Genomic DNA, 16,688 nt, shown 5'->3' on the forward strand with positions numbered 1-16,688 from the left:
TTATTCTGATTTCACGTGCTCCATTAGTTTTATAATTACTTCAGTGCTTTGTATAGACTCTTCACTTTAAAAGAGAGGTATTTGAAGGAAAATACCTGGAGGCAAAAGCACAGTAGTGATGCACTGGGAGTGTCTTAGGACACATCTCATTTTTTTGAAAGGTGGAATAAGTTGAAGATTATGCTTCTTTTGAGCTTCCTTAATCTTCTGCTGTCCTGTGCACTAACAGCTCCACTGGGAAAGGGGACAGGAATTGTACATGTGGGGACTACCAGAAACTTGGAGTAGGATGGTTGGAGCACCAAATAACAACTGAGATGTGTGAAGCAGTCAAGGAGATTTAACTGCATCTTCTGTTAAATTTAATTAATGTATTTAGGTCTCCCAAGACTATTTCCAAAAATACCACAATCTGCTTGAAGGCTTTGGCCAATGTGATTTATGGGTTAAGGACTTTTGAATAAATTTGTACTGCATAGAATATGAGAATTCCAGATGAAGTTACGAGCATTAATGGCATCAAAGTATTACTGTTTCAGGGAAAGACCTAATGCAGTGATAAAATTTATTATTTGGCCATTGTTTCTCTTAGTTTTATGTGATTTTGTGTTTTAAATATGACCAGCTGCTTGCCTTTACTGTAAGGGAAGGGACACACACATTCATAACTTCCTGTTCCTTGGGAATCCATGTTTGTGCACGGATTTTCAGCTCACTTTGAGCTGTGGAACCATTGCAGTGATACATGAAAAAGTTTGTCGAGTTTGTTATTTAAAGCTCATCAGGGTGGCGGGTTGCCAGTGGTTGATGGGATGTGACCTCTATTCATCATTTCAGAAGATAGGTCTGATAACAGATTATATTGAAAATACACATCTAAGAAGTGGCTGTCTCAAGCCCTGGGAACGTGGCTGTCATGGCAAAATAGAGGCACAGTTAATGTATCAGAGTGGATGCAGGTTCACACTGGTGCTTAGCAGTAAATTGTATTTCCCAGCTGCTCCCCTGCATGTGCAATGTCCTATCACCCATGAAAGAGGAATATGGAGTAGGAATTTGCCACAGGAGTTTCTGATAGTTCCTTCTCACTGGAAAATAAATTATTACCTATTTTTTTCCTCACTGCGCAGGTTTTATAAATTAAAAGCTTATGTAGTCATGCAGTGCTTTATTTCTTTTAAAATTGGTCACTGCCTCTGAATACAAGAGTGAATTTTATTTAATTGCTCTCTAATTCAGAATTAGGACTGTAAGAAGTCAAGTACAAACCTTTAAATAGATTGTCAGATCTGTTTTGAAACTGAACTGGAAAAAAAGCATCATCACCATAGCAAATGATCCAACTTCATGAGCTCAGGTCAGCTTACATCCATGAACAAATACCCAATTTTAAAAGCAGCTTAATTTGTTGTATGCAGCCAGCTCTGGAAGGTATTGATTGCATCAAATGAGTTTTGAATCAAATGAGCAACTTCTGCATATGTTATAATGCAATTTTTGTAGAAAACTGGGCGAGTGAGGGTTTGTCTTGTTTCTGAGGGCCCCTCAACACAGCTTTCTGCCCAGCTGAGGGTGCAGGAATCAAATGACCCTTGCTAATTCTGCCCTCATCTTGCAGTCACACTCATTTTCTACTATCTTGTTACCATATTGGTCTTGTGTTTGCTGCCTGCTGGGAGCAGCTAATAACCACTGAATGCATTTCATAGTCAGTACAATAACAGCCTTTTTTACTTTCCCTGTCACTGTGGCTGCTTGGCTTTGAAAGCTTTATTGATGGTGTTTGCAACAGTTCTGTTTGTGGTCACAGCTGTCGTTTCAGGCTTAAATTTCATCTTTGTGTTTGTAAGGAACGTGAGCTTTAACATTGTCATCCTGCTGCTGCAAATTGTTTGTTTGGCTTTTTTTCTCCAAGTAAATCCTTCCTGATTAGGTCAGGAACTCTTCCCAGTTAGACCTCTCTAGATGAGGGACTCTGGCACTGCTGTGACAGTTCCTACCACGAGGAACATTGAAGGCTCCTTTCATTGTCTTCCTGTGTCATGACCAGAGGCAGAAAGGAAGCCTATTTCACGTACAGATATGAATATTTAAGTACCAGTCTGTCTAAGCTGGGGGCCAGACTCACGCTAAATCTCCTCCTCCGGTGTTTGACCCAGTATTTATTTGACATAAAAATGCTTTCAGACCTGCTTTGTAGCCCGAGTGTCAGTGGGGGCATATAGGATGTTTTCTGAGATGTCTGGGATGTTGTTGAATTTAAAACTTGGCCTGCTGGGCAACCCTTCCTAAAGAGGGGTTTGTGCCATCGGTCTGGAACAGCTGTCACAGTCCTGCTGTCATTGAAAATGTGTGCAGAGCAAATCACCATTTCCATGTTGAATTCACTGCAGATTAAAATGCACATGGATTGAAGTGATTCCGTGTTTACACCAGCAAGACAGTCCAGACCTAGAGCTGGGAGAGTCTGTCCTTTCTGAATTAGAGCAGTTCTGAGAATTGCTTACTTCATCTGTAATTCTTCTGGCCTCAAAAACATTTGTACAGTTTGGGTTCTGCTGCTGCCTGCAGTACTTATCCCACGTTATTATAAATACTTCATGAAAATAATCTCTTTACTAAACTTCTTTCGTGTCTAGTTCTCCGAGCTGTAAACGAAGTCCCTCATACCATGGTGCCTGGATTAAAGATTTTATCATTCTAAATTTAATCCTGTTTTCTTGGTTGGTTTCCACGACTGGTGGAAAAATAGAGAAGGGGGAGGTTTGCCTGGTGATCCAGTTACTTAGGATGCAGATTATAAAATCATGTAGGTGTGGGGATCACTATGGAGCCAAATCTTATGTTTTTGAAAGCAATTTAAAAGGCCTAATTCAAATTGGTTGTGCTTCTAGAAGGCATTTCAAATGACTGTGTCATTCTTTAAGAAAAAAAAATGGCACTTCTTTGTTTTTCTCAAGACTGCTCCTTTCCACGGAACCAGTTACTTCATCCTTATTATCCTTGTTGGTGCTTCCAATGTTTCTCCCAGCAGTTCACCCTCTCCCTTGTGCGGTTTCCTGTGTGTTGGATGTTGATATTTGCAACTGCTGCTTCTTGTGATATGGGAATTAACAATTTATTTTGAATTCTCTCAAAATATTTGCGTTTCCTCTGGTTTGTAGTGTCTCCTCTTCTGGCCTTCCTACATTTTAACCAGAGTAGGAGCGAAGATGTAAGGGCAGGAAGATTTATTTTTTATTTTCCTTTATTTTTATACAACTGGTTTTACACTGTGTTTACTGGTGTCATACAGTGGTGCAGATGATCACTGAATCACGGAATTGTTTAGATTGGAAAAGACAGAAGTTTAGGTTTGAAGAACACAACTTGACATTTGTATCTTGTTCTATGCCAGACTGTAAAAGATGTGAGGCATTGTTTTTTCAGATAAAGTTTTCTCACTGCTTCTGACTAAATATCTGATTTGGTTTGGGGTTTTTTCCTTTGAGCCTGAAAATACAGTTAATAGGATAGTTTTCAAGTGGCTCCCCGGAAATATATCTTGCTAAATTCAGGTTTTCTTCCTTATTTGTGGCTATAAATAGTATCCCACTGCCTATTTAATGTGGTTTGGGGTTTTTTTAAACTTATTAGAAAAGCAGCTGCTCTTTGTGCATCCCAGAAATCTCTAATTTTGCTTATTTCTTCTGGTATTTCCGATTTGTGCATAGTTTTGCACTTAAAATATTTGCTCATTTGCTATTTAAGTTGCACATCACATTTGTCTATTTGAAGAGTATATGTGAGCATAAAATTAGAGTAGTTAAGTTGCTCCTTCCCTTACATTTTGATGTGCATTTGAAATGGAGATTAGTGATGAAAATTAGACCAGGAAAAATTACTTTGCAAGAAAAAGTGTAGTTTGGGTTGGTGATTAAAGTCATGATGCTTCTTCCAGAGAGACACTTTACATTGACTTCAGGCTTCAGCAGTGTTTTTACCAGGGAGTTTTGAACATCAGCCCATCCATCATCCTGCTGCTCTCCAGTGCTGCATCCCCACTTCTCCCTGGGCTTTGTTCCAGTGTCCTGAAATCCCTGGGATGGGGCTTCAGGCCATGCACAGGAATAAGGTGTTTTACTGTGAGTGGCTCTGGTACCTCATGGTCACTGAAACATATTCTGAGCTGTTTTCATACCTGGAGAGGGCTGGTACACTGATATTTGTGAGCACAGTAATACGATCTGTTCGCTGCTAAAAGGGTCTGAAAGCACAGTTGAAACAGAGATGCACCTCTAAAAGCTCACCAAGGCTGCTCTCAGGCTCTTGTTTGTGCAACCATGTGCAGAAATGTGTTTGCAGTTTAGGATGTGGAGAGAACATTTCGTGTTGTGTGATTAAGTTCACTGTAAGTCATGTTTGGGGGTAATAAAACTCTGAAGGGATCAGTTGGGAAAAAACAAATGACACTGGTACCAAAATTACGTGAAGGGCATATTCCTGTGTTTCTCTTGGCAAGCTTATGTGTAGCCTCTCAGTTCTTAAAACTGTGAAGTCAGACTGTTAAAGATCCTCAGAGGGATAAAGGTGACAAAAATTATGTACTAATAGATACCCTGAAAATAGTCTTCAGTCTCATGTTTGTTGGGGTTTTGGGTTTTTTTCCTCATTAAGCATGAGGCACACTCAGAAAAATAATTTATGCCAAAAAAGGCCAGAGAAGGACACTGATTAATCCATCCAAATGGAATAACTTACTGCCAGCCTTGCTCCAGCTTTGGCATCTGGATCATGCAATTTTGTTGGATTTCTGCATCTTGGTTTTTTTCTCCCTCTTAGGTCACTTTATTGATTACATACTTCTTAAAAAAATTGCTCCACTGCATCAGCTATTGCATGGGGAGTGATTTGGATGTTGCTTCTATTTTTGTAATGTATTTTTCATCAAGGTATCTACTGCTTGACACAACAGAAGTGGAAGCGACCACTTCCCTTCAAGGGCTCTCTTGGGTGAGGAGGTGGGTGCTGGGAGTAAAGCCACTGATTCCACGGGGGTGGGGGGTTCTAACTAATTCCTTCTAAAATCTCAGCTGAGCTTGAGAGGTTGGCAAATGGTTTACACAAGGATTTGTCTTAAAAATAATTACCAAATCTGGAGTTGTTGGGGCCCTCTCAGTGAGTTCCTTGTGAAATCAGATGTTTGTGCAACACAGGCTCTTCTCCTCATTTTTTGACTTCTTTGATTTCCAAAGTTGCAGATACTCACTTAATTATGAATGTCTCCAGAGCCAGATGATGATGATGATTAAAACTTGGCACACAGCACTTTTTAAAACACTAATCTTCACAAGATTCTGTGTAATTAGGTAAGTATTCTCCTGACTTTACAGAGAGGGAAACTATAAGGGTCCAAACCTGCTTCTGTTTTGGAGTTGCTGTCAACTCTTAAGGCTCTTAATAGCAGAAGATCAAGCCCTTAAGTGATTTGTCTAAAGACAAGTAAGATGGTGGGAGGGTTTGATTGGATCTTGGGTGTTCTTGATTCACAGGCACCTGGCTGATAGCTCAAGATGTCTTGCTTGACATTTCAGCTCTTTTCATCTTAGTGTTTATCGTCAAAGGTCATCAGCTTTATATATAACTTTAAAAAGAAGCAAACAGTAAGTCAAGTTCTTCACCTGTTATTGAGCCCTCTTGCACATCACTAGTGGTTTTATTTTGCCTGTCTCTCTAATGCTGATAGACATCCACAGAAATGAAATGGGAGAAATTGAGGAAATAAAATGAAATCACTTAGTACGGTCAGAGGGACAGTAAAGGAGCAACTCAGATGTGAAGATGAGAAAAGTGGCAAGTAGAAAGACAGAAATAGTCAGATGGAGAGATGGCTGTTCTGGGAAGGGAGCCTCAAGTATCACATTCAACCCCACCCTTTCCACTTGCACATGAAGGGTCAGTGTGGCCCTTTTCACTGGGTGAGTTATTGCTCCATGTGGATGGACATCTCCTAGTCATGTGTGGGATTTGGGCTCTTGAGAATAATCACAAGAGTTTAGGTTTCCTCTTCCCTGGTTTCCACCATCTCCCTTAATAAAGATTCCTTGGTTACCTTTCCACGGCTGATTAATCTGTCAGGTGGTTAATGACTTTCCTCTGACACATCAATGGGATTAAACCATGGTGAAATACATCCTTCCCCTCCTATTATTGCATTCCACTGCTCCCCACAAAGGAAGTACAAGAGAGGTTATCTCACTAGAGGCTCTGCCTGTATTTCTGGCTGTTTCCAATTACCTTGCTCTAGGGTACATGTCTGTGGTGAGCTGTGGTGGCAAAAGTTCTTTAAGGAAAGATGCTGAAAGTGCATCTAAAACACTCTGGGAGGAGCACGGGAGCTGGATGAGAATTTACCCTTAGTCTTGTGGGTCAATGGGTACCAGTTGAACATGGCTACAATTCTGTCAAGTAATCCTGCAAGGCTTTTCTCTGAAAAGTTCACTAAATTTTTTAGGGGATGCTTGGCTTTAAACAGATGAGAATTTCCGTTAGATTTAAGCACAAAGAAATAATGCATGTGCCTTAATTACTTTCAACAGCTATGCCAACACGAGTGTGACTGCAGTGCCTATGGCTGGATGTGCTTGCTGGCTTTAACCTGCTAACTGTGAGACCTTGCTGCCTTAATTTGGCAGAATGCTGGGCAGCAAGATGCAGTTTGCCTGATGCCAGGTCTGAGTGCTGCTTGATCTGGCTGAAAACTGATTCTCCCTCTTCTCTTCCCCACTGCCCCCTCCCTTGCTCCCTGCCTGGTAAGTGGATTAATTTGCAGCCCTGGCAGCTCCCTGGCTCGGCTCTGGGCACACACTGTGCAGCCTGTACAGGCAGGTGGGGAGAGGAGAGGTCAGAACACCTCCCTGGCAGCAGTGAGATGGACTCATGCAGGAATAAAGCAGCCCTGGGACTGTGGCCCACCTGATGTGTGTAGTTAATTATAAAGATGTTGTAGTATTTGCAGGTACAAATCTGCCAAGGACTGTCCCCGGTGGGTTTGAATGTTCCTGCCCAACCTGTACCATCAAAGCTTTCCCCATGCTGATACTTGTGCTAACTTCTTTCACATGCCAAACAGTATGGGGACTGTTTATTTGCTGTGTTAAAGCAAGGAATTTTGGTTGAGGTGAGAATGGTTGTATTAAGGTTCAGTACAAATGTACTGGGGAACGTGGTTTCTGTGAGGAGCAAGAGTCTCACAGTGAGTACTGTGCTGATCAAAAAGTTATCAGCCTGGATTTGCTGGTACAATTATGGGCAATTTTTATTGCAAGGAGAGTTATTTAAAATTTAAATAGAGTTGACACCATGTTCTTTTGACCTAATTCCCAGACTTTTGTATCATTAGTGAAATAATGTGGGGTATTATAATGCAGGGCACTGCAGAATGGCACTCCTAGAAAAGATTGATACAGCACTGGGGTTTGAATAGGAAATGGAGCGTGGCTGATTCTGAGGTACAGCTGTGATCTTCACATGGGAAGGATTGGATGTGTAGCTCCTTGGGTGGAAAGCCACAGTTGTAGTTTGACACTAACCCTTCTGAAAAGTGAAAAACCATGGTACCTCTTACTGTTGGTTGTTTCATGAGTATAGGAGGTGATGTTTCCTTTCCTTTCAGTAATTCTGCTACTTTGCATATCACTAGATGCCCAGTTTGCATTAACACAAGTTGACTTTATTTTGGCAGGAAAAAGTCATCAAGCCCTTGTGGAATATTTCAGACTTTCACCACCAAATTCAGTTTACTACATTCTTCCTTGTAGACAGCTCACTCCCGTGACAACCCTGTGTCAGATGATGCATGTACAGACCCTGTTTCCCATAACTTTGTCCTTGGGATGACACCAGTGGCATTTTTCTCATGATCTCTTGAAAAAAACACGTGAGGAAAAACAGTTGGGCTGATTTTAAAGTGCAAATTGTCATTTGGAAAGCACTCTGCCTTAGTATGGTTTTCACTTATTTAGGAATATTATGAGCAATAGAAAAAACATTCAAAACAAAATAATGAAGTGAGAGTTGTGGTTTTAACCCAGCTTCTGGTTAAGAACAGAGTAAGAGTCAGTCCTCACTTGCTTTTACCCAGGTACCATCCAGTCTGACTGAACTGCCCTCACAGCCCACCTTCGGGGTACAGGCATTGTCCAGGGGTTGCATATACCTGTATAAATTGTAGTGAGGACAAAGTGATCAGGAAGAAGTGTAGAGGATTTTATGTTGCTGTATCTGTGTATGAATGCAGAATTCCTGATGCCTTGCACTGGAAAATGAAGCTCCAGGGTAGATGTGTGTCTTGCAGGACTGTTAATACCCACTCCAGCCTTATCTGCTGTGCTCACATCCAAATGTTGGAAAGCAGAGGTGTATCTCCAGTAAAGAATTAGCTTGTGTTTATCCTGAGATAGTTCTCCCACATACCCCAACCCCCCAAAAAACCATGTAGCCTTGGCTATAGTAATCTAACAACAGGCTATCAGGGTTTCATTTCAGCCCGACTTGGCAGTCCATGGGCCTTGCTCTCAAAAGGCAGGGCCAGCTAAGTTGATAATATTTCACTGTCATGCCCCAATTACCCCTGAGTCAATACTCTGTTACCTATTTATTTTTTTACACACTTCACAACACCTACAATGGCACGTTAATCCTGTGTTTGTCTGCTGTGTTTTGCTTTGCTGCAGTGTTTGGCCAGCAGTGCCGTGAGGAGTTGTGCCTCACACAGGTTTGCTGGAAGCAGATGTCAGCCTTCCAGTCCAGTTGTGCTGGCTGATCTGCAGAACCTGTAACTGGGGAAAAATGGAGCTAAAGAAGCTGTTTAAAGCTTAGTGGACAGAACAGAAGAGCAAACATCAAGCAGACAAGAAGAAATTAATTCCGTCTGCCGGAAGGTTTTGCTGCCAGATATTTTGGTATGATCTCTGTTAGCAATAAGTAACTCCATTTGGAAATTATTTTACACACAGAATTGTTGTCGTATTACTGTTTCAAACAGCAGCTCTTCGCTGGGACACACAAATCCCACAAGCCTTCATGGATCAGCCAAATAAAAACATGGTATTTCCCCCAGGAAATCTATCCCAGCACGCAGAGCAGGAAAGCACTGCTGAGGATGCAGCTGCATATGCAGGGCTTTGCTCAGCCCACCCTCCCTCTGTGCTGGAATAGCTCAAGCTGTAAGTTTTTAGTAAAGACACATCCTTAATGCTTAGGCATCCTGTAATTTCTTCTGAGATGTTGAGACTTCTCCCAGATAGAGCTGTTTTGAAGATCTGCTGCTGTCTTTACACACCTGAATGTCTGCTGGATTTTTCTGATAGTTTGGCGTGTTTAACTTCTTTAACAACTCGTGGCTGCTTCTGCCCAGTTATTTTCCATGAGCTTCAAGTCTCTCTCTGCATGCAGAACACAGAGAAAACTTGACAGCTGTGTTTCATTCCCTTTCACATCACAGTGTTTCACCAGGCACAGGTTTAGTGAAATCTTTGCCACGGGATCTGAAAATTTTATTGCTTCAATTTTTTTAGGTCCCAGGTTGCATTGTAAGTGCAAAGCTGGTCTGTTCAGAGCACAGGCAGAAATGGTCCTACATTGTTGTCTGGTGGGAGAGTTTTGTGTGTGTGATTGTTTGGGGGGTTTCCCCTTCTAATTCCTTTAAACAAATTGAGGATAAAGATTGCAGGACTGAGGTACTGCTACAGCTGTATGAAATGTCATCTTGGGAGACAAATTTGTGTGATAAATTTGTAGAAAAAGTATCACACTTAAATTACCTTAAGTCAACCATGCTTTGGGAGGATGATGGTGGAATGTTACCTTCCAGTATTTTTATTTTCATCATCATTCCCCCCTTTTCAATTTTAAGGCTGTCATTTCTGTAAGGAAAAGTTCAATGCTTTTTTTTTGACCAATTTGCTTTTAATCCTGAGGACAGATGAAGATATTTTATTCAGGCATCAAATTAATCACTTCTATGCAGAAGACATTTGATCAAAGTGTGGTTATATTTCTTTTAATTTTACTTCTTTACCATCTGTAAAACGCTATAGTTGTGTGCTGCCTGTCTGATTTATCAGTGTCTTGTGGGAAATCAGTAACGAGCCTTTCCTCTAACCTGAGGGATTTGGGCAGTTCCAATTAGGTAGTGAACCTGGGAGAAATGGATTTGCCTGCACTTGGTGCTGCAGAACTTGACAATGGTTTTATTCTGGCTTTGCTAATATGGAAATCTTTGCCAGTGCTCTCAGCGTCTAAAAATTTCCCTATTTCCACGTGGTTATTTCCTGCCCTGGGTGAGGTAGGCTATTTTATTTCTTCTGGTTTATAATTTCTAGTGGCCAAGAGAGTTATTACAAAAAAAAAACCCAAAAAACAAACTTGCTAGGGAAAAGAAAATGTGTCCTAAATGCTTGTTTTGCTGGTTTTGGCGTGGCATTCTGGAATACCTGGTGGATTCCTGGTTCTCTGGAGGTACAGCTTCACATGCAGATGGATCTGTAGTAGCCTCTCTGTTATCATTCCCTGCCTAGTTAACAAACTGTATTTGCTCACTATTTATCACTTCCAACATGGGTATATGTGGTATCTCTGTTAGCCTGGCTTCGCTGGGATGGAGGATCTGTGATGCAGCAGGGAATTTGGCATCCTCTGAATGCCATGTTGTGGTGTTGGCACAATGTGTGAATGATTTGCCCCTTTTGTCTGGCAGTTAATGATCATTTCAGCTGTTGGGCTGGAGCTGCAGCAGGGCCGGGGCGCCGGCTTTGCGTGCGCGATTATCTGTACGTGCTGCAGATGGAAATTGGACATCTAATTACTTTATAAGATTTGTGAACAGAGATTTAGAGCCTGCTTAGCCTCTGCTTGAAAAGTGCTTTCTGTGTGATTTCAAGCCTTGCTTCTCTCTCTCCTCCCCAGGTCCTTTCACAGATGTTGTCACTACAAACCTGAAGCTCGGCAACCCCACAGACAGAAATGTTTGCTTCAAAGTTAAGACCACAGCACCACGTAGATACTGTGTAAGGCCCAACAGTGGAATTATCGATGCAGGAACATCAATTAATGTTTCTGGTAAGCCATTCAAGCAGTTTTTTGGTGATTTGAAAGTAGCTTCTTTTAATCAATTGCTGGGAATGCTTTGCAGCCTGACCCAATAGGTTGTGTTTTCCTGGAGAAGCAGCCATTTCACATAGCCTTACTTCCCTTATTCCTGGTCTAGCAGCAGTAGGCTTGGTTTTACATCATGTTTTGGAGAGGAAAAGGGCAGAATGATTTATATGGCTCATTAAGAGCCTCAGCCAGCCTATCCAAAGCAGTGCTGCTGCAGCCCTGCCCTCCCTGTGGGATTATTTTTGTAGTTAGTTTTTTGCCAGCTTAACTTCCTGAACCAGCTCACCATGGGGTCAAACAAGTGCTTGGGTGAGCACATCAAGGGAAGAATAAATCTGGGTGGACTGCAGCCACTGGTTTAGACTGGTGTTGGCTGTTGCCAAACTGCCTTGATATAACCAACAATGAAAACGTTTACTTTCAATCCATGTTTGTTTTGGGTTCCCTGAAGATTCAGTATCCTTTGGTGTTAAAAATGTCAAATGACTAAATCTTTGCTGTTCCATAGGAAAAGTTAATGATTTTCTCTAATGAGTCAGTAGCTCTTGACTTGCCTAAGTTTGGTAATGGAAAAAACAAAGGAGTGGCTTACTTTGAAAGCATAAAGAGCTGAGTATTCCCATGAACAGAATGTCTGCATATTATTAACTCACTGATGATACATGCCTGAAAACAGTATTTTCTCAATGACTTCTCTCATCCATGTTTTTAACAAAGAATTCTACCAAAGCACATAGTAGTGGCATATTGCATGAATGAGGTCTGACTTTTTAGGTAAGAAAATAATTTCTATAAATATGCAGATTTGCTTTACTATTTTTAAAAGAATTTAATGTTAGCTTGATAAGAAAAATTACTGATAGATTATAGAGTTTGCTATTAGTGTCTTAGCAACCTTTCCTAGATGAAATAAAAGATTTGGGGAGCTAAAGTCACTGCTTTTTACTTGAAAAAAATCAACTTGTACAAATCAAGACTTCAGTTTTTTTACTTAATAAAATGTAAAATATTTTAATACCTCGCCCCTGGGGAGCTTGCTTCAACAAAATAAAAATTGCTCCCAAAAATACTTTGCACTGTAACATTAAGCAAGTCTAACCCTGTCAGTCTTCCTGGACATGCCCACATTTGCACACTCATTGATCTGTTGTCGTTGGGATTTCTGTGTCAAATTGAGCGTGCAAAGGGCTGCAGGATTGTGCCTCAATTGCACTGGGAGCTACAGGTGGGGCAGGCAAAGCACTTCTGCTTCAGGAGAAGGCCAGCACGTACCCAGTGAGCTCTGAAATGACTAATATGTAAATGAAAAAGCTCTCTAGAGAGAAATAGAGATTTTTAAAAGTCGGGACAATTCCCAAGTAAAGCTGTCTGTCATCTCTCCTAGCTGCAGGCAAGCATATCAAATGCATTGAAATCAATGAAATGATAATGAAAATTAGCATGGTTTCTAGCTACAAATTATCTTCATGCTATAAAGATGTGGTTGCTTTTCATCTTGCAGATGAACTTTCAGAATTAAAAGCCTACTTCCTTTGCAGGCTCTTCCCAGGCTTTTTAATGTCGCCTTGATCTCAGTGTTGAGTGTTTTCTTAAACCTCTGCTCACAGTGTCCCTTTGCTCCACCTTGAGCAAATACAGTACAGGAGGGTGTTTGTAGGAACCCTCTCATGTTATGCTACCAGCAACTTGCCTCTCCAGCCTCACTCTTCCCAGTGGCACACCAGATAGTGTGGATCTAGTCCAAGACTTAAAGTATCCCATTATGAGACTGCTGTGCTAACCCTGAGCTGTGCTTTCCTCTTGCTTACATAGCTTTACAATTTTCCCTTTTCTGGTGACTTTATTTATAGTGATTTATGATTTGGTTAGTTTTGAAAATGGCTGTGGTGTATTTAATCACACGCTCACATGTGTGTTCTAATATTTTCATGCTGCTAATAATTTCAGTAATAAATGATGGTCCTAAATTGCCAGTCCTTTACATAAGTGTTACATTTTAAAATGCAAACAGTACACATTCATTGTTCTTCAGGTAATATATTGAGGTAAATTTATAGGTAGATATTATAGAGTTTTGGGTTTACAGGTGTTAATTTTTATTTCCTACAACATTCTAAACTGGAGTTTAATAGAGCTGTATATATGGCAGTTCTGGTAGGTCCTTTAAACCATGCATGGGACCTAAATTTGGACTTGAAGTTGGCAGTGTCTTTGGTTCTAATCAGCAGATGGGATCCCTTGGATAGGGATCAAAGAGGGGACTCCCATTAACTTAGAGAACAAAATTGTTTTCAGGTTCACAGAGAGGGGGGAGACGTGTTTAACCTTTGCTTTGGAGTAATGTTGCTTGAGAACAGAGGAGTGATTTTGGAGTTAATGAAGTGAAAAATAAATAGAATTTGTTTCTTTGCCTCTGTATCAGTTATTTTTCAGTCATGTAATTTAAGTCTTGAATAGGGCATAAAAATAGGACTTGAATAAATAGGACTTGAATTCCTCCAGACCTAGTGAAAATACTACTGATGAGAAATTATTAGAATGTAGTTAAATTCAGTAGTAACTTCTGGACACTTAAACTAATTGGGCTGTATTTACTATATGCAATCTGTCCTCTTGGAAATTGCTGACTGGCTTTACCAGAGTCACTGATTGCACTGGTTTGTCTCTCCAAAAAATCAGTGCCTGTGGTGGCATGAAGCTCTGGAATGATTTATTAGTTTCTCAGAATGTTACTGACTGCAGCTGAATTTGGGGCAGCCTCATCTCCTTGCACTGTAGTAACCAGATGCCTTTGTTACACTCCTGTGAAACTAAATCTGTACTAATTTGATGTAAGTATATGAGAAGATATTCTGCCCTGAGACAGAGGCAGCAGTTCGAACATTGTTCCACCTTATATGGTACTAATATAATGGCTCATTTAAAACACACAGAATGCTGGAAGAATAAAGCTTACTTTATTCTAGTGGAGTCTCAAATACTGGCTTCTTATGCCAAATCACAGCTTTTCCTAAATCCCAGCATTTCAGGCCCTGTCAGCATGTGCTGCTCGCTGTGGTGGCAGGTTTGGAGCCCGTGTTTTCACCTGTTATATAATGGCATGTAATTTTAACAGCTCAGTTTATGTAACTGTCGGGGAGCGTATGTGTGTGTGCTGTCAGCTGATGGCTCTGCATGTGCTCGGAAATGCTGGGCAAGGAGGAGCATTTGCACACATTCCCTTTTTGTTAGACACGTGTGATTTCTACAGAGATACCTGATTTTTTTTCTGGGAGGTTGAAATCTAAATCATGAGTGGATTACAAAGGAAAAGTGGAAAAAACCCTCAGCAGATGCTGGTGAGGTGTGTGAGGGGGGAGAGAGGAAGTGCAGAAGGAACCATCTGTGACAGTGTCCTGCTGAAGAGAGCAGTCTGAACACGCTGCCTGAACACAGGCAGAAGCTGATGTTGGCCTTGGGTCGCTGTCGAATATCCTCTGGAGGAATTTTTACTCTTTTGTGAGCTTGCCTGACTTGGAAAAGGCAGCTGGCATTGCCTTCAGCAGGGATGGAGCTCAGCCCTGTGCTCTGCAGTCACATGGGGGCTGCCCCATTCCCTCATCCACTGCTGCATTCCCAAACTTTCCCTCGGCAGCAGCTCTGCTGTGCCTTCTTCCCATGGACCTCCCTGGACCCTGTAGCCTCTACCAAATTTTGGGTTGGTTGTGCCTCCTTGCTTTAAAAGATTCTGTCTTCACAAATTCAACATTTTTTAGTATATTATGGAAATATTTACCGAAATTTTATGTTTGTTTATGTAAATGTGGAACAAACATGGAGGGTGCAGTGGATTCTGCCTGTTTCTGTCGTTGCAGTGTCCTTCCTCACCTCTGGCAGAGCTGATCAAATTGCACAATGAACTTGAAACTTGCCCCTGGTTGGGGTATTTTATGGAAAGGTGACATAAATGTGGTAGATTTGATCTGTCCAGACCATGCAGTGTCAGTTGGGAAAATGATCCGTAAAGCTGGAAAAGAAAAATAGATTCACTGACTGTTGAATGAGCTGCTGGAGAGTGAACAGTGATGTGGTGGATGGAAATGTAATAGCAGGAAGTTACTAGTGACGTTTCTTGAGAATGATTCTTGGTACTAATCTTGTTTAATGCTTTTACAAGTAATTCTGGCACAAAGAGAGCACTAAAAACCCTGATGATGATGTAAAGTTGGGAAGTTATGCAGCAGAACTAGGTGTCCTTGAAAGCTAAAGTGAGACAAACAAAGGATGAGTTTCATTAGAAAAAACTGCAAAATCACATACTTGGAGAATAAAGTACTCCTGCTATAATTGCAGGCTTGTTAAATGGAGGGGCCTGACTGGGGTGAGCAAGATGCTGACATAATGTGGCTGTGAATAAGGCAAATGCAGTATCACACATCTACATTTGTAGGCAAATATGTAGCAAACAGGCTGATAATGGCAGAGAGAGAGGGTAGAAATGCTGTTGTGCAAGGCACTAGTAGAATTTCCTGGGTGTATAATTAGAGTAGCTCGTATAGAGGAGTTTGTGCCAGAACAGGTGCAGAGAATGAATGGGGAGCCTGGCCCAGGGAGGACCCACTGAGTCTGGCTTGCTGAGTGTGCCAGAAGGCCAAGAGTTGCTGTGATTGATGTCTTGGAGTGCACCAGAAGTAAATGACTCTTCCCCTTCTCTGATATGTAAGCAGAAGGGCAGTATTGGTCCAGGACCAAGTAAACAGGCCATTAATAAATTTAGATGGAAACTAGAGGAAGGTTGCTGACCATCTGAGCTGGGAGACTTTTCTGTTCCTTCTGCTCCTGGAAGGGAAAGGTAGATCCCAGCAGGTGTTAGAGGTAGAATTTTGCCTCCTTCCATGTTCCTTGCTTCAGATTTCCTCTGTTCGTTGAGAAGGCAGGTTTACCCTAGGAAAACCAGAAGAGCTTAATGCTTCTGACATTGTCACTAACTTTGCCAGTAAACTGTTCTAGGGGGGAAAAAAAGAGGATAGTGGGTGATCAGTGCCTCTCCTGGCTATGCACAGATAGATGAAGGGGTATGGCAGGGGTGGGTGAGAAAGCTGGTGTCCATTGCTTTAGGAACACTTCAGGAGGTACAAAAGGACAGTCCTTCATGTTTGAATTTTGAGAGAGACAAGTGGGCCTCACAAATACAACTTCTCCTCATTCCATTGATCTCAGTGACTGTGCAGTTTTTGCTCAGGGTAGAACACTGCTGGTGCTTCAGCTGGGGGGGAACAGGTGAGAAAGTGTTTGAAATACGTGTCTCTACCTGATGGATGCTGGTGGTAGTAGACTTGAAGATCATATGAATAATTTTGTTTCTTAAAACTCTGGATTCTGATGAAAGCTGAAGCTTCTGACCGGATGAGATGAGTGATGTGAGGAGGCATTTTGTAGGAACACACTTTTCACGTAGTTTTTGCATAAAGTATGTGGTTTCCATTCAAAACAGAGGAGCCACATTCCCAGTAGCAAATTCTCCAGCAATTAGGGCACTTTTATGGAGCTGCTCTTTCACAGAAAGCCCC

General features: G+C 41.4%; 1 protein-coding gene across 3 annotated transcripts in view; it reads left to right on the forward strand.

Annotated features, from left to right (window-relative positions):
- Positions 1-16,688, forward strand: part of VAPB (VAMP associated protein B and C) — a 38,389-nt gene that overhangs the window by 4,885 nt on the left and 16,816 nt on the right. For all 3 annotated transcript variants that reach the window (XM_027645774.1, XM_027645775.1, XM_027645776.1), the window contains exon 2: positions 10,948-11,100. In XM_027645774.1, coding sequence (XP_027501575.1) covers positions 10,948-11,100 — 153 coding nt within the window. The remainder of the gene's footprint in view (positions 1-10,947; positions 11,101-16,688) is intronic.

The sequence above is a fragment of the Corapipo altera genome, unplaced genomic scaffold, assembly GCF_003945725.1.
Source record: "Corapipo altera isolate COAL_440 unplaced genomic scaffold, ASM394572v1 64, whole genome shotgun sequence".
Taxonomy (NCBI): domain Eukaryota; kingdom Metazoa; phylum Chordata; class Aves; order Passeriformes; family Pipridae; genus Corapipo; species Corapipo altera.